General features: G+C 29.9%; 1 protein-coding gene across 1 annotated transcript in view; it reads right to left on the bottom strand.

Moving 5' to 3' along the window:
* Positions 1-24,642, bottom strand: part of LOC130450980 (syndecan-2) — a 38,910-nt gene extending 14,268 nt beyond the window's left edge. The window contains exon 1 of the mRNA XM_056789749.1: positions 24,415-24,642. Coding sequence (XP_056645727.1) covers positions 24,415-24,480 — 66 coding nt within the window. The 5' untranslated portion in view covers positions 24,481-24,642. The remainder of the gene's footprint in view (positions 1-24,414) is intronic.
* Between the last annotated feature and the right edge of the window lie 416 nt (positions 24,643-25,058).

Here is a 25,058-nt window from a genome sequence, read left to right as displayed (position 1 = left end):
TGAATGTTATTGCGACCATCTTCAAACTTAATCCACTCACACTTGCAGATAAATTCCCATAAGTATGTTGTTGGTTTTTGCCAACAAAAATCGTATCACACACCGCACGAATGATAGATTTTCAATTGCAGTACATTTTAAATTTGATTATCGAAAAAATGGTTAGTGTGGGAAAGTTTCTCATATAATGTAAGCGTGTTTAGAATTAATTTTCATTTTTTTCTATATAAGCGCCCCCCTCATTCACTCAAGTATATTATATCGTGAAAAATTTAAATGAATTAATTGACATATTCACAAAGATTTTTGCTGAATTCTCTGGATATAGGCCTTTCCTGATTGAAAATTAGTTTTTAAAACAGGTAACAATTATTTAACGTTTCTATCTATTTCGGTCTTAATAAAAATATCAAATTATGTATCATATAATACGAAATTATTATATGAACTTTCTTCTTTATCATATTTCACGTAATCACTGTAAAAAAAATCTAATATTCTCAACGAGACATATTATCAGGAAAGATTTGATCATCATCTGAAATAAAACTGTTCTTACCACAAAATGCACAGTCCAGGGGCAATAATCAACCAAGATTTAACAAATAGTATAGTGTAAACTTAAAAATTCTTATTTCACGAAGTTCTATAGAATGTAGTGTATGATTCTGTTTCCATTATCCTGCTACATACTTCAAATCTAACTTAATCATTCCCTACAAACGAATTCGTTTGCTATATCATCACGAATTTGGTCTTTTGCTTAAAAAATTCTACCCCTTAATCAGCCAAACCATTTGTTCTGTAGGGTTGAATTGAAAGGAACAGTTCTAATATTCTACCTATCTTGCTAAACGTAGAACTTAGATAGATATTTTCATCGTAATAAAGCCACATGTCCGTATTTTATACATAAATTTACAGCTAATAGGACGAGACGAAAGTACCACTTGCGAAATACACACAAAAAGGGACTGCTGTCCATAATCTTTTACTTCTCTTCAACTAATAAACATACTGGTACAGTGCAGTATTAATTTAGTCATGGAGTTTAAAATTAACCAACATAAAAATATTTTAAATATTAAAACTCGTGAGGTGATCGCTAATTTATTGGGATATTTGGATGAGGTGAAAACTTCAGAGCGATTCAAAATTCCAATTCATAATTGACGTTTTTGCAAGAGCTGTTAAGGAAAAACGTGAAAGAAATTACCATTGTCACTTCATTTCATTACAATCAAATACTGGATATACTATTTAAAGTTGTTTACAAAAAATAGTTACATATCTAAATATTAAAATAAAACTGCAAATATCTCAATTAGTTTTCTCATAAATAACATCTTTTGTATCTAATGATTTTGTAACCAAAATTTGATTGCTTAATTCACCTTCAAGTCCTCATTAAGGCACTACTCGTACCCACATTCTGCTTTTTTTTCCTGAATACTTTCTCTGACACTGACCTGGGGATAATGCAAACAGCAATTCACCTACCGGCTATGTCGGCGATTTGCACACAATTCTTATTTGCAAAAATGAACAAATATATGATGCCATTATCTACTTACTAACAATTATTACGAATATATTTTTTTTTAAATAAGGTACAATCTATTAAGGTGTTTTTATACACAAACTGTTAAAGGGAAATCATATTTTTGGAAAAAATCCACGAGAAAATAATTCTTATTGAAAGTATCGATAACAGATGAATAAAGAAGTCTGAGATGTCTGAGTGTCACAAGTTTTTATTTGGTTAAAATAAATATACGAGGGATGCTACTTACATTTTGAGATGGACAAATAAAAACAAATATTTATAATTGAATATGGCTTTATTGTTTTTCAAAATATTCTCCATTAGGGTCAATGCATATTTGCATGTGTTTGAACCCATTGGCGAAGCATTTGTTCCATTCTGAATAAGGTATCACCAAAACATGTGATTTGAACGTATCAACTGCTTCTTCATAAGTAGAAAAACGTTGACCTCTCAATTTATTTTTGATCTGCGAAATTAAGAAGAAATCATTGGGTGCCAAACAAGGACGGTACTCTACACCTGTGCATGATAGCCCAGCTCGTTCTCTCCGAAAACCAGTGCTGCTGTTCGCAATAGTGTCGCGTCAACATTAGCTAACTGTTTCTCGGAGAGAAAATATCATGCTTTCCAGCTTCAATTGATTGAAATGAAGCCTTCTGTTCAATACGAGCGTCGTCAATAAGCTGAATGATTAGATGAACAGACACGAATGAAAAATAATTTCGCATAGAAAATCATCTTGCGATGAGGCACACTTTCAACTCAATGGATTCGTTAACAAGCAGGGTTGACATATGTGGCAATTGAAAATAAACGAATTGCTGAAAAGTCAATCCACAAAGAGTGATAGTTTAAGGGTTGGCGGTAGTATCATCAACTTTGACAATTAGATGAGCCAAGCTGTTGCCGTGAATGGTGTTTGCTATCACGGGATGATAATCGACTTTATGTAGCCAGATATAGAGGATATGGAGGTGGATGATATGTGGTTCCAACAATTCATGGAACCTCAATCATGGCTGTCCTTAAAAATATGGTATTGATACCGAAACCGTATCCAGAGTTTGGACGAATATTTTGTTTCAGATATAAAAGTCGAATATCCTTTTAGTTGTATTACTATTTATATAAACAATAGTCACCTTCTGAATAATCATTTTAAAATTCGCCAATCAATTTAATGATGTCACGTCATGCATAAAAAGTACCTTCAATTCCTAAAGTACTATTCAAATGTACATGTGTCAGTGACCTTCGAATTTAAGAGAAACAAAAGTTTTGGAATTATTATAAAGATAATACGTAGAAGCAATATGTATGATGAAAAAAACAAGTAAAAAAATATGTAATATATAAGAACCAAAGAGAAAAAGTTATACAAGCAATATTAACTAGACTGATAGTTTTTGGGAACAAAAACCAAAAATTATTTTTTAAAACCACTAAGAACAGTGAGAAACATTAAGCAGAAAGACGGAGAAAATATTTCAATCAAACCCAACCGAGTAAAGATATCAAATAACCAGGAATGGAAATATAAAAGATGTAGACCGTAAAAAATGATGAATAATTAAGAGCCGAAAACGGTGTCGAAACACTGACAAACATGGCAAAAATTACAACAGAAATTATCAGGAATCTTAGAAATACCTTAGTATGTACTAGTGGAAATTATAGATATAGTCAGGAAAAAGGGGACATTTCCAGAAGGAAAATAGCACTCATATTCCATACACAAGAAAGGAGATAAAAAAAGCGCAAAACTTACAGGAGAATAACCTTCTAAATGCACGTGTGAAGATGAATGAGCAAATTATTAGTAACTAAATAAATAAAAGTATTTACAAAACCAACTACACAGCCACAAAGTGGATTTAGACCACGAAGACGCCCCCAAGATCACATCTTCACAATAAATCAATAAGAAGGAAAAGAGACGTTCTGAAAATAAAACATATCTGTTTTATTGTGTTTGATGAAGTCCCTGCTAAGGGTTGATGGAGAAAGAAATAGATACTGAAACGATTAAAATGACTAATGGAAAAAACTCAAATTTTGATAAAAAATATATTAGATCAGCCGGTCATTGTGTAACGTACATCATTATAAACAGGAACAGGAAATAAAGAAGATATTTAATGAATATCAAAAGAGTCGAAATAGCTGGAGGAATGTAGTATTGATAGCAGGGAGCGAAAAGCTCTAATGAAAAACATGACTATTAAAACAAATAAAATCAATATACTGACAACAAAAAAAATATGAGATATTGAAGAAGATAACATGGAAAAAGTAAAATATTACAAATACTTGTGAGTAATATTGGAATAGCAAGAAAACTGGATGCAGACATAATTGACAGGATTTCGACCAACTAAGATGTATTGTCATTATCAAAAAATTTATAGCCAAAAACTCAAAATAAAGATAAAAATATATAAGTATAACAACATTTATCTATCAGTTATGGATGTAAACCCTGGAGGCTCACAGAAAAGCAAAATACAAGTAGAAGAAATGAATAAAACGGTGGGTGAATAGAAAGGAAATAAATAATGCTCAAAATACAAATAAAAACCAGAAATAACAGTTATAAAATCAAAAATAAGATAAAAATAGAATGGTACACAAAACCAATTTGTTCATCAAGGTATTAAAACTCACAAAAAATATAGATTAGAATTCAGATGCACCACAACTGCGAATTCAAAATACAATTTGAATCAGTCAAATAAAAAACTGTTTCTAGAAATGGTTCATACAAAAATTTTAATTTATCTATTGAATAAGAAAGAAAAATTTTGCACGGTTAAAACAAATTCTATTTCGACGTGATAGATGATCTTCATATCAATCAATATATCAAGTTTCATTTATAATAAAATCATTATTGTAATATTAATTTCTCGAGAATTATTATCCCACTTATAATAACCGAATATTTATCATTCGTGATAACTTCAAACTTATAAGAACATTGATATTTCCTAACATATTTTTAATGGATTGGAAAGGAGAACGGCGACACACCTAATGTGAGTTTGAAGACGCGGTTGCTGGTAACGGAATACGACAGATGGCGTGTAAGAAAACAGTTGGCTAGAATACCATTACGAATATTGAAAAAACAATAGATTTCAAAATCATTAGATACAGACAAAGAAATGTGAATATTGTTGATTATTCTTATATGTGTATATGTATGAAAACTGATTTTCTATCCAACAAAAATTCTATATTGGCTAGTTTAAGATTCAATAACCTAAAATGAATGTGTTTACCACTTCATACATTGTTTATCAATAAAAAAAGACCAAGTAGGTTGTTGACGATAATGGTAGAATCTCAAGTGTGATAATAACCAATTAGAAATTATTAATAATTTAAGAAATATCGGCATAGGTTGGTTATAGATTACACAATCAATTGTTCATTCTTAAATTCCTATTATAGATTTGCTATTAATAAAATAAGGTAGTTGTTCGATTTGTTTAAACATATACATAACATAATGAAATTAAGCAATACTGATATTTATTCACACAAGCAACAATTTTATTTGTCGTATTCATTTAAAGAATAATGCTTATATCAACAATTATTAGAAATGTAGTGAATAAAGAGGCTACGAAATACTAAGAATCAAGCAAAATCAATTGGTTAAAAACAAATATCAACTTACTCATAGGTTGTTTAATGAAAATAGAATTGAATCATAGAAAATCTAATGATAGTAGTAGAAATTTTTGATACAACCTCCACATTAACCGAATACAGCTTATAAATAACGGTTAGGAGAGCAATGTGGGAGCTAAACTAATCAATAGTTGTTTTCTGCGCGTAGTCAACAGCATCTCGGTTACTCCCGCCAATTATCAGGTGTGTTGAAAAATAAAAGTCGCAAGTTTATTTAAATAATCACCTCTGTTTTAAATTTAAATATTTGAAAAATCATTTACCAGATTCTGTAATATTATCTTATATTGTAGAAACAATGATACTAACTGTAGACAGTCATAGGGAGAAACCGGAAGTAAATAACCAATGTATAGGGCGTAATAATAATTTTAGTGAAAACACAATAAAAATTAGAAGGAGAAACAAAAACTATAATCAATTAAAAAACAAAACAAATCCTAAACATTCAACTATATGTATAATACCGTTCCTCACCATATATGTACAATGACTATATCAAGAATCATCAGATTATTTCATTAAATAAAATATTAGAATAAGTCATAGAGGACATATGAAGTTGCTTGTAACAATTATTTATTATATCGAGAGAATGGGTTATAAGGTCATCATTGCGTTAAAAAAACATACTTTCAATTATAAAAATTCGAAAGAACTTAAAATAGAGTCAAATATATGAAAAAAAAAGCTATCATTGTTAGAAAAGGCTGTCGGGAGTTCCTCCGATTTTCTTCAGATGCCTGTTTACCTAACAAGACCTAGTGACCATACCAGCGGCTTCTTACCTGAAATTCGCTTAAGGAAACGGCCTCCTGGGTCTAGTGGGTAGAATAAGAGAAAAGAAAATTGTTTCAGACCTGGACTCTTACTCCATGTTTCTTATTCTTTTCGTTTTCCCACTTTTTTTGTGACCATGACTTGATGGCTTTTTGGGAAATCTGCTTGAAAAAGTTATGGTCCTTTGGAAGTTGCCCATTTCTTCGCCGGGTGATCAGCTTGTTCATGCCATGTACTCCGATGTGGCCAATTAGAAAAACTTTGTTGTTTGCTCCAAAAACAGTCCTATTCTAGCTGCGACTCAATTTTATAAGAGTCAAGTGCTTGAAAGGCTTTACTATCTGGTAGGATGAATGTCTTTGCATTGTGCGAAATGGGTTGCGCATTTAAGAATACCGTATGGATAATAGAAGGTTCTGAGCCCATCGGGATAGCGAGCTTGGTTCCTGGGCCATATATTTCTTGCGTTGTGGAAACGCAATATCTGCATTTGTTCATTGTTATCGATTTGTTATTATGATTTCATAGTTTTAGATAAACCATAGTTTGGTTAGGGACTGGCCGTATTCATATCTATGGGCACCTTACGTTCCTTTAGAATGTTTAGATACCCAGTCAGGTCTCCGGGCTTCATGTTATGTTCCTTGTATGCCTTTATTGCCCACGCCTGTTATTGCAAGACAAGCCGCCCTTTGCAGCAATTTCTTGAGATCGTAAGTTTAAAAAACATATATCGAAGATTTTATGTCCTAAAAAAGGTATTCTTATCCAAACCAAAATTATTACTTTTTAAATAAGCAAAAATAATGTGATAGCTTTATAGCTATATTAGTGGATTGGTAAAACACTTATTTTTATACACTTTCTTGATAAACATTGGAAATTCAGATACTTATTTTATTGTTTGTGATTCTTTTTATTTTTTTAAAGTTATAGGATAGGGTAGAACGAACTCAGTTGTAATAATGGAATTTGTCACAACATCAACAACTAAATACTATATTTTAATAAAGTTTGATAGAAAAACGTGTACAATAAAAAAACAGTATGTAATGCAATATCTGTGTTTCGTTTTGCATGAGACTTGCGAAGCTGGTCTTGGTTTTACTTTTTCTGCACGACTAAGACCATTCTCGCTCATTTCTAGTAATAGTCAACACATTAACAGTTTTGAAAAATATCTTATATCTTTTCAATTATTCAACATTATCGATATTTTGACCTGCAAGCTTTTTAAGTGAGATACGAAAAAAATTCCGTAATTTACACACGTTTCTCACACATATGCGGCAATATTTCTGCACAAGGGAAAAATTTAGTATTCTCTTAGGATGTAAACCATGTGTAATCTATATGAAAATATAAAAAGAAGGAGCAACAATTAAACCATATAGAGAAGCATAAAGTATGGTAAACTTATTGTAAGATATGACAGAGCGTACTACTCTTGATCAAGTGCCTGTACAGAATAAAAAATAAATACTTTTCGTGTTATATTTCATGGGTAAAAAATCAGTCAATTATTCGTATGTTTTAATTCAAAGCTTGGGAAATTTAGTGAATAGTATGGGCCGCACTTGTTCAAAGTTACGAAATTTACTTCAAATTTATGCTTGATAACTTGTGTTATACTTAAAGAAATTCATTATCTGATAAATTTGAATTTGATAAAGGTATGGTGATAATAATTGACATATATTTTCAAAATAGAAAATGCAGTGAAAACTCTGTAAATATACCATAAAAATTATGATTATTTATACTTTAATCTCAACTATTTTTCAGGGCAGAACCAAGTACGATTGATTTGTCCTAGATCCTAAAATATAGAATTAAAGATATGTGAATTGAAGCTACAGAAAGAGTTGATTGGGCTGCTCCATCTAAAGTAGATGTTATCTGCTCTGTCCACTTTGAAGAGTCTTGTTTTTTTCAATATTTTAAATAAAATACAAATAATATGTAATAATTTAGATGATTGTTGTGAGTTTGAGTCGCCCCATTTTGCCAATTGTTACCAAGAATATATATTATTGATATAGCAGGATTTGTAGTAAAATACCTTTCAAAACTTGTACATTATCATCAGTGCACTGATAGCTTGTTTTTGAATAAAATCAACTCAACCTATTTTATAATATTAAGGATAATGGTAATTTGATTGATCGCTCTGAAAGTGTTATTAAAATATCACTTAAATTCATGTGGAGGAAAAATATCAAGACATTAATAAACAAAAAATTCTGTATCAGAATCAGAATTTATAAATGCTCAGTTTTTTTCTAGTTCGCGAATTCATCAATTAGATAACTTTCCTGATACAAATCACATATCGGATAAAGAGCTATTTGTGAAAAATATTTAGATAATAGATTCTATTTTATTGCAAAACAAAGCAATTTTAAAGAGACGAAAACACAGTTATATAATAAAATAGTTCTTTTCAAGGAATAATGAAATTTGACAAGATTATTCATTCAATATATCAATCAAATAAATGTATTATATGACAAATATTTTTCTTTGCAATAAATCTATTACTATTATTAATTTTATATGTTTAAGAGTACGAATTTGTATTCTCTATTAGGAAGGCACTGATACCCATTACCGCACTACAGGCTTCACATACATGCGCCTTTAAGCTCACTTATGCGCGTTCCCTACCTTACCTATTTCCTATCATTTTCGTATGTGTAGAAAAAATCTTGGCAAAACTTTGAATATTAAATCCTTATTTAATAAAATACCAAGATGAAAAGATTGTTCGTTAGGTTTAATATTTCAAATGTTGTGTCTGATCGAATATAAGAGATTTGGATATCTCTTACCGATAAGCTCGAACCTTTAGTTGTATTATGAGCAATTTTTTAAATAGCTCTTGAAAGCTGATCGGAATGGATAACAAGAGAGCCATTTTATCAATATATAAATACGATACCATTGACAGTAAAATACAAATATGATGAGTGGCTACTTTACGTCACTTCATAGAAACCAATCAATATATTGGAGAAAAATGTATATAAGAAAATGGAAGAAGATACAGCAGAATAAGCACCTGTCAGAATGGCTTTATCATGAACATCAATTCGACCATGGTTAAATTTTCGACACCATTTACGAACAACGCTATCACTCATAAAGGTTGTTTGAATAGTCACTGACAGAGTGCAGTGGCCTTCTACGCACACCAATTACCTGGTGGATTCTTGGCCATCATGCTGTGCCATCGAAGGTTGAAAAAAAAACAGACCACGCAAAATTTATATATTTTCATTATCCATAATCTACTATATTATGAATACTATTATCAAAAATAAAAAGATTGTTACTTTTATTTAATTAAATATTCAAATCGATCTCTTTTTCTTGACCGTATTCAAAACTTTACAAGTCTCCAAATTACAGTTTTAGTGATTGCGATTCAAATGAATATGCAAGTTCTTATTGTTACGAACTTATCCAATGAGAAACAGTGAAGCCGGTCCTGTTCTAACATATTAATCGAAGCTAAATTTTGTATTTGCATTAAGATTCGCTCATGAGCTTGGCACACAAGAATCAATTGAAACAAATTTCGGTAAGTTTTGTGTCGAGTGTCAAATGAAAACATGTCTCAAATGAATTGTTTATTTCTTGTGTCCGAAAAACAAAATACTTAGTAAGTCAGTATAAAATACGAATACTATAGAAGCATTTCTTTGAAACTATATTTTTTACTACATATACCTTCTTAAGCCCTTTTAAAGTCTTCATCTTCATAAGTTATAATGCATTTTCCCAATTTGTCTCTGAATCCAATAATACAAGAAAATTTTGTTTTAAGCAAACACCAATGTGAATCTAAATAAATCGAAATGAATGTCCACAGAACTTCAATTCTACAGTTTGTGTTTAAAACACAAAAAGCTCATGGAGCCCAAATATTTATCTGGTATTTGAAGGGCAAGCGGAAAACGCAACTGTCCTCGCCCAGATCTTAAAAACGACAATTTGGAACGCGGGTTTGAAGCATTACGCATTCATGTGTTCTATTGGGGCTCAAATTGTGTAATTGGAGAGCAACTAATGTAAAGAACGATAATCTCATTGAATTTTTAGTTTTAAGACGTATTCCATCATATTAACATTAGGGTTCGTGTTCTTTTAACATAAAAGGCAAAGTATATATCCACTTCCCTTCTAGAGACTTATTTACATATTCTACTACTATCTAATAACTATTCACGTGAATTGGTTTCCATTTTTCTATGTTTGGGCTGTATTATTACATTTCACGTCGCAAATATGCAAAAGGAGTCCACTCCAATCCCATTTTATCTCCCCTTACATGAAATCACGCGTAATTATTTTTTCTAGAATGACTTCAGTCTTTCTCAAGGCTATAATAATACACAAAAACATATTATGTCGTTATACAATTGAACATAGACTTCAAACAAGATACTATCAGTGTCTCGCATATCTAGAAAAAAATACTTACATGGTGTCTATTTGAAAACGCATATATAGGCGTTTATACAAAGTCACACTTATTGCTGAGGATTGTTGAATTGAATGAATAAAAGCCCTGGGGGTAGACGCAACTTCTAAAATCTCAAATCCAAATACATATTTTAAAGGCCGTTTAATTATATTTTTAAATATAATGAATAGTTGATATTTTTTTCAGTAGGTACTTTCGAAGAAAAAAGTAAAAAGTGGAGATATATTGTGTAATTTTTACATTAAATTTTCGAAATGTTAGAAGAATATAATGTCGTGGAGCTACATCTTAAAAAAACTTTTTTTAATGCCTTACCTGGACACTCTTTACAACCTATAGAACTAGAAAAAGCTCTAGTACCTCAAAAATTGACTGTTGATTGAATGTAATACTACTACAGTTTCGTTCGTTTCAATTCAATAAAATTATATCACAGTGTTTTTACAAGAGTTCACAATTTTCATCAGATTTTTAGCAAGCTGTTGATTTATCAAATAATAACAAAGAAGAAATAGCTAAAATTATTAAATTAAGATCCAATTTGTCCTCTAGGTAAAAATTCCAAGTTCTCTTTCTGCAAATTTCCTGTTTGTTGAACACCTGACTGAGAAATGTATGAAATGTTTTTGTTTGCTTAAAAACACTGAATGTAACAATTCTATTTTCTCAAAATTTATTTTTAGAAATCGACAGCTGTGTTTATATTTTAAAAATATAATTCTCACAAAATACTTCCATAACAAATGTTTATGATTAAAATAAAATTCAACCCTCGCAAAAATACGAAATACATATTTAAATTAAATATTGTAATAATAAAAATAGCGAAATATTAATGAAAATATAGTTATATTTTAATAAGCTGTGTTGACAACCAAAAATAAAAAATCCCAATCAAATAATGCATATGTCTATCTGATAATCAAATTAGTACCGTACCTTAGCCACAGTCTATTGTGAATGAGAGAGTAATAAAATAATAAAATTTCTACTCCAAAACTTACTAGGATCATTTTAAATATTATTACAGAGATAATACAACTTTTCGGTCTTTTAAAATCATAAGCTATACAGAACAATAGAGAATGGTTTTTACATGCCAAAAATTCTGTGAGATTTTTTTTTCAATAAGTAGGTACCTATTTGCCAATAAGGGTTAGAATTTTTGTTTTATTTCAATTACAAGCAAATTTCACCTAAAATACGATTACGAAATACTTTAACTGGTGGGTTTTTACATTCAATTATTATTTATAAACGTAACGTTGTTCAAATATAGTTTAAACCCCTATACCTAATATAACAAGTATGACACAATGTTCTTAACATACCTTTTGGAAAAATAAACTATTTTAGAAAAATTTGCACTTTCTTACCTTAAGCTGTTAGAAGTTATAAGCAGGTTAATTAGGGGAAAATATAAGTGTACATTCGACATATTCAACATATTTATACAAATGTTATTTCAAACGAAAATGATCGAGGTATAACTTGAAAAATACTTTTTCTATTTACTAAAAAAAGTTATACGCCTATGGATTACGAATGCTTTATCATTTCATTACTCTCTCATTCATAAAAATAGACTATAGCATATATTGAGTGATGGATTTCAAGGTTGATCTAATACGGATGGTCAGTTCAACTAATGTTACTGGAAGGGAAGGAATATAAACAGTTCTCGATTACTACGACCTGATTAATTGCCTTTACAGATATTGCTTGTATCATTGGATTGTTCACGCTCCAGGCTGTAGGGTGATTAAAATCATATGTAGTACGAAATTCACGTTGGACAGACTGGTATATAACACGAAACGCTTTCTGTGCAGAAAACTACTTAGCTGGACATTCGATTCATAGATGATTAGCTACGATTTTTCTAAGTTGGATTATTCATTTTGGAATACCCTGTATATTCCAGGGTTTTCTCTCTACCAAGTAATTGCTAATTTTAATTACAAATCAAAGGCATATATTGTGTTGACGTACTTAATTTTCTGTCACGTCTACCAAGAAAATATAATTCAATGTTAGTCGTGCACATAGTTGAATGAGTTATTGTATGTTATTCCTGAATTCGTATACAACGTTTAAACGTATAAATGCGAATATTCACAATAAATCCTAAAATTACTAAAAATAGAGAGAAATGGAAATCTAGACATTCCGGACTTATAATCGAATGTAGCGATTTTGAGAACAGAAACAGAATGCAGAAGTAAGGTCATTGAGGAACAGTGAACATAAAATTAATTTAGAGATGATTTAAAATAGCAGAGCTATATATTTATCATCGTTGAATAATGAGAAGACAAAAGAGTGTAAAAATTAAGAGAGTGATGGAGAGAAACTGAAAACAGGAAGTTGAAGAAAATGGCAAAGTACCAAACCAGATTTATATAAATAACACTGCAGAAACAAGACTTCAGCAAGAAGTACAATTAATATCACTAATAAACTAAAATGAGATATATAATAATAATTAAAGACGCTGATATAAACTTTATAGAATTGTTAATATTTCAGAGCTTTAAAACCAAGAAATTTTGGGAATAACATAAATATTGGGCAATAAATAGTATGGTAAACTCGTTGTAATTTAATATTTATATTAGGTTGAAAAATGACGTTGATTTTTAAAAGCTTATGATAAAAAAAATAATATATTAATACTATGTACAAAAGCCCAAGGAAGCCTAACTTAGGCATAGAAGAGGAGGTAAGGTATGGCCTAGTACGGATAGAAATATTTTTAGTTTGTATCGAAGTATATTAAAATTTCCTATATGACATGTTGTATGTTATTGATTATCACCAAACAGTGTATTTTCCAAATCCATAATGGGTTTTATCATTATCTGTTAACGAGGGAGATAATTGATAACACACTTTGTTCAAGTTGCATACATTGATTTAAAATAAAGTAAAGTTTATCAAAAATGCAAATATCGTCAACAAACGCATATAATAGTTGGAAATTTGTTGGAATATTTACTCAAGACACAGAAATGCGCGTCATAAGTATGAGAAGGAAAAAAGATACGAGTGTTGAGTTTCATAACTGATTGCAGAAATATTATAACATAACATATTATGTTAGACTAATAAAATCTACGTAATAATATAGTCGACGATTGCTAGTATTATTACTGGAACTAGAATTATTCTTTCGATTGTTTCAAGTCGAAGATTCTTCACAAATAAACAAATAAAATTGATTTTAATGGCGCAATAACATAAATAACTAAACATAATAGTCGCTTGTTATGGATTACGAGAACGTGCAATGCAAGATGCTGTATATCTGAATCAATTTGGTACTATTTTCATTGCAATTCTAGGGAGAACTTAGTTACTTTCGATTTAACAACCAATCAAATGTAATTTATATCATTTCATACATTGAAGTACTTATGTAAAATTAACTTTTTCGTCTTCTGTGGCAAACGTAACATTAGTGATTTTTGCTACTGATATTTATTTACTTTATTTTTGCAAAATATCACATATCTCGCTTGTCATAAAATCGACTCAAAATGCTTCTAAAAACATTCGAAAATTGATATCAAACTTCAATTATCATAAAAACTACTTTAAAATGGCATATAAAAAGAAAAATTTTTGAAGGTTGAAAAAATATGATGGAAAGAAATTGAATTACGTGGAAAATTAATCAAATAATTGGAATAACAATTGAATAATGTAATATATTAATCAAACATTGTAAAACGTCTCATTTCTGATTTAAAACATTAAGAAATTCATATCTTTCATCAATTGTCAAAAAATTCAGTCAAAATAATGTGAAAATGTGTATAAATAAACTCAAAAATTGTATTTATAAGTTGAGTAGTGTGATGAAACGGTTGAATAATGTAATAAAATTGCTAAACGCCCCCCATATCTGACTCCAAAAGTCACAAAATCGAAAAAAAAAAGAAATCAAAATACTACCAAAAAATAAAAACTGCGTATAAATAGACTGAAAACAGTATCAAAATTGTGGAAGTTGAAAAAATGTAACCTTGGATAATATAGGGAAAATTTTAAATAATGTAGTTAGCCTGCCAAAAATTGTTAAAACGTCCCATATCTGACTACAAACGCCACAAAGACAATTCCAAATCCTTAAAATGGTTATAAAACATTTATAAATTGATATCTTACTTCAATTGTCATGAAATTAATTCAAAATAATGTAAAAATGTGTATAGACTCTATAGATGTAGATATAAGTTGAAAAGTGCGATAAAACAGTTGAATAATGTAGTAAAATATTCGAAAATTGCTTAAACTCCAGATATCTGCCTTCAAATGTCAAAAAATCGAAAAAAAGAAATCAAAATACTGCTAAAAAAATATAAATTGCTTCTAAACACAATCAAAAATTGGTATCTAACTTGAATTATCATAAAATCAATATGAAATAAGATTTTCTAAAGAGTCTGATTCCATATCACACGGTTTGATAACAATGTGAAATATAATAATGCGTAGTAGAGATTGAATCCTACTATTGTGTTATTAGCAAGTCGATATAAAGTAGAAAAGTAGAAGTGATATTCTGCAATTCTTGTCAATAATGTTATCCATTATTGTGTAACCGAAAATAGTTCATTATATTTATTATACACAATTTCCCCAATAAAAAAATAAGAAATAAATGATTTTAAATCAGTGAAAAAATGTTATACTTTTTTCTGTAATTATGGAACGAATCAAACAATGCATTAAAAACATTTCTATACAACAAAAAATATAGAAAAAAGCTAAGCATTGAAAAATTCCTAATTATTGAGAAGGGTTTCAGTTATTTTATCAGCCAAGTCTAATTTTTTGCGGAATTAATGATATTCAAATAATACTGAAATATACAGAGCAACGAAAATTTATTTTACAAACCCTATGATAATAAATATTGCAATAATTATCTTACATAAAAATGTGAAGAAACAGTCAACGAGGCAATACCTGTGGAAGGTTCAGACACTGGCGTGTATTTGCATTACGGGGCACAAATACCTGTCAAACAGCAGCGATGGAAGTTATCCTAGATTCAATTCCACTGCACAGTCTAAAGAGTCTATCAGATAGGATTTACTTAAAACATAAAATGGAAGGCTCTTGCAGCAAAAATACCCCCTTATAACTTCCAGTACATGATGATAACATTGCTGAGTGACGAAAAGAATTTTTCTAATAGGAACTGAACTAACCTAACCAAGAGCAGAATCGTTGTGCTAAGATATCATCACTTAAAAGCAAAGACATTACAGACTATTCCTCGGAAACTATGACCGCAATAAATGCGTAGGTAGAAATGACCCACATGATCTCGCAGGGTTCCTGAAAGGACGCTATCACTTTAGTAACATCTCGTGAGAATACAAATGGAGAACATTGGTAATTGCGTTTATTGTGAAAAAGAGGGTGGAGCATAATTCTTTTATACGTCGAGACACTAAGTACCCTTCCTCAGGTATTCGGTATATGTCCAGATCTAGTAAGGGACACAATGGATCTTTCTAATTAAAATGGGTACATTTCCTATTAGCGATAAAATTGTTTGTTATGAATGTTGTTCACAGACTCCAAAATAATAATTGATAGAATAAATAAGTTCAAGTTTCGTTGATAAGTTCGCACTTATGTCATAGACGTTCAAGGCTAAGCCGCCACATATTTTGACATACTTTATATAAAACTTGTTTAAAATCCTCTACACAGAATACGCCCTCTATTAGTCTAACTAGAAACATTAATTATTTTTATATACTCTGTTATAAGAAGTATTGCTCAATATGTAAGTTTCGCATTTTTTGGGTTATGTTTATTCCCAGTGACTTTTAAACCCCTATTGTAGCTTAGTGAATAATTAAAATAGGGTATGTTGTGTCACCTAGTGCGGCTCATTTACCAATGGGAGTATATTGGTGTTTAATTATACTATAAGAACAATTGTGTTGAGAACAAATATGAGGATCAATTTGAGAAATTAATACAAATGAAAATAGAGAAATTATAAAAATGAAAATATTATATTTATACTTGTTCTATTCTCACTTGAAGGAGTAAAAAATAGGGTCAAAGTAATAAAGAATTCGGCGGTATCCCATTGTTCAAATAATTCAAGATAATTTGGAATTGAAATATTTTTTTTCTTTTATTTGCAAAAAATCTATGCGAATGGGGTACAAAAAATAATAAATTTATAAAATGAGGTATCTACGCCTATGTTAGATCAAACAAAATTGTCGGCAAAGGTTTCGAACTAATTTTATAATCTGCAATTGACATTGGAAGAACTATAGGAACTGATCGATGAACGATTTTTCAAATAATTCCGCGATTATGTCTTCTTGGTAATCAACATAGGATCGGGAAACGTTTTACCGGTAAAGAGCAATGAATTTGGTACAAAACCATTCTTACTGCCAGCATGAAGAATATTTACTCGTTTCCTCCTTTAGAAATGAATACTTAAGATACAATTTTTTAAATTTTCATTCGACATATTTAACTATGACGTGTGTATATATTAAAGTTTAGTTTAACTACAATATTTCTGTGTGTGATCTATAACATCCTTCCTCTATTATTTGCGATTGATAAAATATCTAATATATATATATATATATATATATATATATATATATATATATATATATATATATATATATATATATACTACTTAGAACAGATATAGAAGCATTCTTTTTCGACACTGTTATCACTGGGCCCTAATCGGTCAATTCCACAATTTGAATTCAAAATAGTATTATTAACGGTGCCATAAGATTACATTTAGCAACAAAAGAATGGTAAATTTCCACTGACTTCTTCACCTAAAATTCTTCTATACTCTCGGTTCATTCATTATGATGTGTAAGTATTTTAAATTGCGTCTTTTTATTTGTTGCAGTGAATAAAAATATGTCCAGCAACTATTGAATATATGAATTTTAATTACTCAATCTATCCAATTTATCAACACAATAAAAGTGAATTATTGATATTTTTGTAAATTTTCAAATATTTTTTAGATATTAACTATGAATAGGACTAAGTGTCGATATACATGTTCATCATCAAGGAATGTTGTTGGTATTCAACTGACGATTTATTTTTAATCAAAAAGCCGTTGCTGTGATATATTTCGAATGAATATACATTATGTTTCTTATTAGGAAGTGTTAGACATTGTTTGATAGAATGTAAATAAAAAATCGAAGGATACCAAGCATAGACTATACAGTATAGTAATCCACCGACTGTACTTTATAGATTCGATATTGGATATTCAATACAAAAAAAGAAGACATAATCAACAGATGAGAGAAAGAATTAGGAAAATTTATGAAAAAGCGAAGGCAGGAAGAAGAAACTGGGAAAAAGAGCGAATACGATGACAATTATATGGGAAACAAAAATCAGTTTGACGTTTAAGGTCAGTGCAAATAGTGAAAAGATAGCAGCAGTAGTACCTGGATATAAGCTTGAAAGGAGAATCTATTCATTCGTTTGAAGAATTTTGCAATTATCAATATTTACCATATTTCAATCGTACGCCACTGCCTCTCGTGGTAGCCGGAAACTTTTATTTACCATAGTTTACAAAACACTTATCGATGAAATAATCATCGTTTAAGTTTAGTAAAGCGGCCTTTAGATTTATTAAATATTCATTACATTCGTTAAGTTTTATTCCGCAATTATACAAAAGTAACCAATACAGAGAGGGAATAGAACTTAATGCATGCTTTAAATTTGCCAACGGATATTTTAGATGAACACAAATTTTTAATTATATAATACTTTGCTCATGCAACGCGTTTTTTCTGAAAGTGTTTTTATCTAATGTCTTCTTGTCTTTATTTAAATCATTATAATCAAATCGAAAAGAGACCTCAAACATAACCATTTCCAGCTTAGGCATAGTAATATTTCCTGCCTACACTAACGTGAACATCTGTATCCAATATTCTTCGAAAGGTAGAGGTACGCCTGTATATATCACTTTATGTAAGAGGCAAACTGTATGCGTTTTTTCGTCATCCATACAGTGGCGATTCGTGGTAAAAAATTTTAGGTGCTCTGCATTGTTTCCAAAAAAAAAACTTGCCTGGTCGTTTTTCCATTGATTTTAGCAACTTCCGTGATAAAATAATGGAATGTTGAAACTGTTGCTACAGAAAAAATTATGAATCGCAAAGCACCACTTCACATCTTTACCGAGATCTTTACTTTAATTGTCTTTAAAGAAAATTTACAATGTGTAATTTTCAAAAATGTTCTGAACAACTCGAACAGATTTAATACTTCCAGTACCTTGACAATGTTCAGAAATTGTCCACTAAACTAAGGTATGCTTCAGAACTCATTTATAATTGCATATAATTCAGCCTAAGAATTTAAACGTCCCAGAAATTCGCATATTTCAAGCAGTTTGTTTATGCCTCTATTTACAACAGTATTTTTATAATCATTGGTATGGGCCTAGCTTTCATTTTTAATTCTATCTTTTCTTGGTATGAATATTTACAACATTTTTTGGTATTTATCAAGTTGAAAACAACATGAATATTGCACAAAATCACACACAATATAGTATTTTTATTCAGTCCAAATCGTCTGAATGAGCTACGGTTCTGAAGGTCGCGATAAAAAAGACATTTAAGATATTTACTCGGCATCTACCTTTCGTATTACGCTGGACTGAATGCAGTAATTGAGTCACGCCACTGATTTAGACCGCCGGCGTCATGAACAACATCTTCGTCTATCCCACATGAATAATAAAACTGCAACAGCGTGAATCGAAACATAAGCTGAGCTGAGCTATTTATCAAGGTATTACAAGGCGACTGCGAAGTATTAAATATTTTCTATTGGCAGTTGTAGGCATTACTCATAGAGAGTGGTTCTTCTTTTAAAATTTCAACCAAAATCTCCATATCGACTGAAAATCCTCTCTCTGCTGTCGCACTGCCGTGAGAAATTATTAGAAGAAGTTGCACCACCTTTTTTAAACTAATGTTTTCGATAATTTCCATCCAAAAATCATCTACTCTATCATATCTGGAACAGTTATTCATCTTATTTAGAGTGATCTCTAAAAGCCCTGTCTGCTTCTTCCAATGTAATGGCGTTGTATCTGTTTGCAGTCAACAAAATATAATTTCTCCCCATCAGTTGCACGGATTATTCTGGAACATTTTTCCGAAAGCTTGGAAACCGTATACGTCAAGCAGTTTCTCCAATCCTTGCGAAAGACAAACATGTGCTTATCTTTAACCCCAATGCATTTTTTCAAAGCCGCTCTTGCGGCATACCCTAAATCGAATCTTGCACTTTTTTAAGGTTGCAGAATAAACCATTGTATATTTTATAAATATGAGTGCTTTGAAAAATTTCGCCTGGAACAAACCTCCTCATTAATTATTCAGAATCGAAATCAGGTCTTAGGGGCAAATCACTTCGAAAATTTTTAAGGAATGGCTCTAGTTCTTCAGGTAAAGATTGGAAGAATGCTTATTCAGCCAACAGCAGTTTATTATCCAAAGACTTTGCAATGGTTTTAAAACTTTCATATGATGGCTTCTTATTCGTGTTTTGAAGTGAAAATATGAATTTTTTCGAGTGACTGAATTTTTTAAGAAACAGCCATCGTACTTGACAGAATTTCGGAGAGAGCTCCGATCAACCAGTAATGAATGAGAACATTCCTTGTCTAATATTCCAGCTTATTTTTTATACCAATTTTAAAAGCGGCATTTACAGTATGTAAGCCGGATGATCCAGTATTTCAAAATGCAAATAAAAAATCTTCGGCCTCTAGAAGACGGAATAACTGGATATTCACATGAGATTCAGATTTGAAGCAGTTTCTTTCGACAGCTTTTGCGTGATGTAAAAACACCGAAGAAAAGTACCGATCTTGATCCCTCTATCCCAATATCTAACACAGATGTTCATTTGTTGTTTTTGAGCAACTTTATTTGAGCTTTTTTCAAAGCAAATCACAAAATAGTCGCACATTTAAGAATTGCATCCAACTAATTCCTAAAATGTGGTGCGAAACCATAAATAATACTGTAGAAAAATTTAACTTTGTCAAAATGCCAACACCAACTTGCTACGCTTGGTTGGCTCATTCAAAATTACTGAACATTTTTCCGGTTTGTCAGAAAATTCCTCTCGAATCCCCGGTGTTCAAGGCTCCCAGGCACCCTGACTGGATAAGCAATAGAAAATGTTGTACTAGTTCAGATTATCATCTTTTTTACTTCTTATTTTTTGAAAGCTCTGTAGCACTACTTCGCTAATGCCCTAGCCGCTTCTGGTCCGTAGACCGCCAATGAATACCTGTGTGAAGTTATCCACGGATATTTACCATGAATATTTTTTAACAAAGTAAACTAAACTAAAATTATAATAGGCTACAAAATTTTACTGTCAAAAATGAGGATTTGGTGGATAAAACATTTTTAAGCACACGATTTTAAACCGAAGACTCAAAAAATAAAAAAAAAACCTAATTAGAAAACAATTGACCAAAAATATTTTTTATAACTCCTAAAAAAATTCATAAAGTTTACGTTTGAGCGTGACGCGTATCGTTCGTTTTGAAATAGAAGCCCCAAAATTTTGTTAAACTTTCTTTAACTATTGTCAAATGTACTGCTCATTTTAGAAAAGTGTTGCAAATCATACAAGGATCGTCGCCTTAGCAAAGTAGTTATTTCCTGTTATTTATCTCAATATTTTTGCCAAATATGTTTATCAAAGTCGTTATAAGATGCAGTCAGTGTCGTTATTATACAATGTGGTGATTAAGCGCGATTCAAGGAAATAGTCAGTCATTCAAAAATAATTCTGAGCATATTATATATCTTAAATATAGTGACACATAACTAGCAAATAGACAAATCATACTAAAATTATTCAAAACATTGAATATGTGTTCCATGTTATCAATCCTATGACAAAAGAATCAAATTCCATTATTTATTGATAGACTGTACAATCTTGTATTTAATTTACATAAATACATAATAAAAATGATTCAATTCAAATCTATGTAAAAAAATTGAAATCGACTGTAAAGTGGATAAAAATAGAACTGGAATGAAATTAGATTTTATTTAAACACCAACAAAGAAAATACCTATTGCCCATACAATGATGTTAATTTATTGTAAACATTTGAAGTAGATACAATATGTTTAGATAAGTTGGCAGTATTTTTTTGCAAATATAAACACTATGTATTATTATAACAAGTAAAATACATTGCACTGACGTCGGGTGTGGCTCAAAAATTTGAAATTTTTATTTAACAAATTCTGTGATATAAGATTGTATATTACAATATTTATAAACAAACTATTGCTACTTGATATGTGAAGTAAATGTAAACAGTTACACCATTTGACATCCTTTAAATTAATATACATACATAAAGCCTCTGCCTAATAAGCTTATTCAAGGAATCTTATAATATTTGAGATTTATAATTTCATAACTATTCAATTTCAAATTTTAAGCTGGTCTAACCCTAACTATTGAATTGAGAAACTGATACTCTTCAAAAATTAGAAAATTTATTAGAAAATAAATAATGGTTTGTTGTTCATGGGTAAGTTTCTATTCTAGATATTGGCCAAATGTAGTAGTTTTCCAAGATACTGTAGAGAGCAGTTAAATCTAAAAACAGGGTAAAAGTAAATAGAATTTGATAATTCTGTTGAAACTACCATGGGTCATAAAAATAAATGGCTTTGGTGTCAGTTTTAGGACAATAAAACAGAGGAAATGGTGAATTTATTAAATAAACACTTTTTCACTTCTTTTATGGTACACAGTATTTATGTCCCCTACCTGAAACTGAAAATGTAGATATATTTAAATTGTTAAATTTCCTGAAAAATATTTGAGATTTGTTGTCGATTTTCAATGAGATTTTTTTAAATAAAAAAATTTCCCACCTTTTAGAAGGTACTTTTAATACTTCTAAAGATGTATATTATTCAAATATATTTCATAATAATTTGGTGTATGAGTATGAAATAAATTTTCAAACACTAAAATACTTATAAAAGCCAGAGTAATTGATATCATGGACAAATTAGTGAAGCTTAGGTTACAGGAAGGGGCAAGACAGATAATTGGTCATATGGATTAGCATTTTGAGATACCTAGAACCAGATAGAACCACATGTATATACTTGGCCAATCTAATTCAAAAATTTTCAAACATGGTTGTTAATGTGGCAGATATCTACAGTAAACTTTGCTCAATATTTGTTGTGGTAAAATCGAATTTCCTTGAACAAGTCAGTCAGTCTAGTCAGCACTAACTAGTCCCAAAATATTGAGGATTCAAGGAATAAATAAATCTGATGAGTTCTCCACTACATAACTGTTTTCTCACTTTACTCTACAATTTTTGACTACATCCATGAAAATTTAAATGCAGATGTTACAACTTCATTACTCGATGATTTCCCTTATCACTTTATAATTTTATACTAACCTTAAAAAGCAAATGATATACAAGGCATCTCAATAGACAAATTAATATATTATTTCGTGATAGTTCAAGATATTGTTCTAACTAAAAATAAATGAATAGTGAATGCTTAAGTTATTACCTCCTAAGAATGACAACAAGACAAATTTTTATATTTAAAATTAAAATTTTGTTATCCAGTAGCAAATAAATTCAACATGAGTATAATGAATAAATGTCACAAGGGATTGCTCAAAACAGTAATGGCAAGATCAAATTCTTGTGTTAATCAAGGTCAATTTCAATGTATTCAAATTTTTACTCTTTTTGTGGTGATCTCATATTAGATATTCATAAAATACATATGAATGGAAATACTGCATATTTATATAATACCTAAATATTATATTTGATTAGACAACGAAGTGCATAGATACAAACCATAAATAACATTCCAACAATCTTATACTAAAGTAAATTATAGAGTATACCTAACTATTGTTTCTCTTTATATTACAACTGTATTATCTTTTTAGATAAAATAGCAAAACATCATCAAAAAGTTAAGTTTAAGAATATAACTAATATTGACATACTTGCCAATTTCAACACTCTCACACCAGCACAACTTTTTCTATCTATATATTTTCTAATGTTAATGAAAATTCAAATCTCCCAAAACTCAACTTCCATAATGTAGGAGCTTCTTAACGATGCTCAGTCTACTAACATATAGTAATAATTACAATATAAAACATGGAATTAACACTGTAGTCACATGTTTGAACCAGTCTTGGTAAAAAATGTTTTGTATCTTCTCGTTTACTCTATGTTTCTTAAAGCTTCAGTTTATGTATAAATTACCTAATTAATCAAAAAGCATATTTATACACTATAAAAAAAGAACCACTTCAAGATTTAACTGAGTATTTCATGTATATGCCATATTAAATAAGAAATGTATACAACAACCACCAATGTATTGGTACCTCTGTAGATATACTATTATTATTAATATTCATTGTTAGTTGTAATAAATTATTCAACTATTTGTTAATCTTAAGTTTACGATAATACTGTGCATTTAATGTAACAAACAATAAAGAAAATATACATCGTATATCGTATATTAATCGTTATGACAACAGTTAACTAAATAGTGCATACCTTTATTTACAGTGCTATGGATGAAAATATAAATAAAATTGATGCATCGTAAATCCCTACAATTTTCTTCCTTCAACTCGTAGAAAACTTATTTAACATAAACATGATCATTTTACTTTTACTTATTACAAAAAAGCTAATCAATATAGAATATTGGGCTCGTATGAAAAATAATTGTATTATTTTGAAACAGTAGTTACAGAGTACTCATTCGCTTACCTGTGCTGTGGATGCAAATCCAATGAGGATCGCCCAAAACAGTATCCTCTGTATCCTAAAATGCATCACTATCGATATACAGTCTTTATGGGCTTATTTGCTATAATATAAATAATGTTAATAATATGGCACGACAAAATACACAAACTACTACAACATTGAGTATAATACACTGATCAATCGACAATTCGACAATCGAAACCTAAGGTGTGACTATATACAGGAATTGATTCCAAAATACATCGCACTGTTGCCACACCAAATTATTATTTTAAGAAGCAACTGATTAAAGTTTACATCATTAGAAACTTCATTATAAAATAGCTTTTTAAAATTTTTAATTTAATAAATCAAATTTATCTATAATGCTGATATGAACAAAAAAAAGTTTATAATTTTGTGCCTTAAACTTCTCAAAATAAAAAACAATGTGTAACAGCTGAGACCAATATGAATTTTGTACATTCCAAATGACATCACATATTTTTGAAATCAAGTTAAATCCAATTTATGTAATTGTTGTTACTATATGTATTACTAGGACAACCTGGTAATAAAAAATGATCAAAAATATGCAATATCATGAAACTTTTATCAAATATTCAAAGCTAATTTGAAGTATATAATGATATAATTGACACATA

Source organism: Diorhabda sublineata, chromosome X (genome assembly GCF_026230105.1).
Source record: "Diorhabda sublineata isolate icDioSubl1.1 chromosome X, icDioSubl1.1, whole genome shotgun sequence".
Classification (NCBI taxonomy): domain Eukaryota; kingdom Metazoa; phylum Arthropoda; class Insecta; order Coleoptera; family Chrysomelidae; genus Diorhabda; species Diorhabda sublineata.
This window is presented reverse-complemented; position numbering and strand designations above follow the sequence as displayed.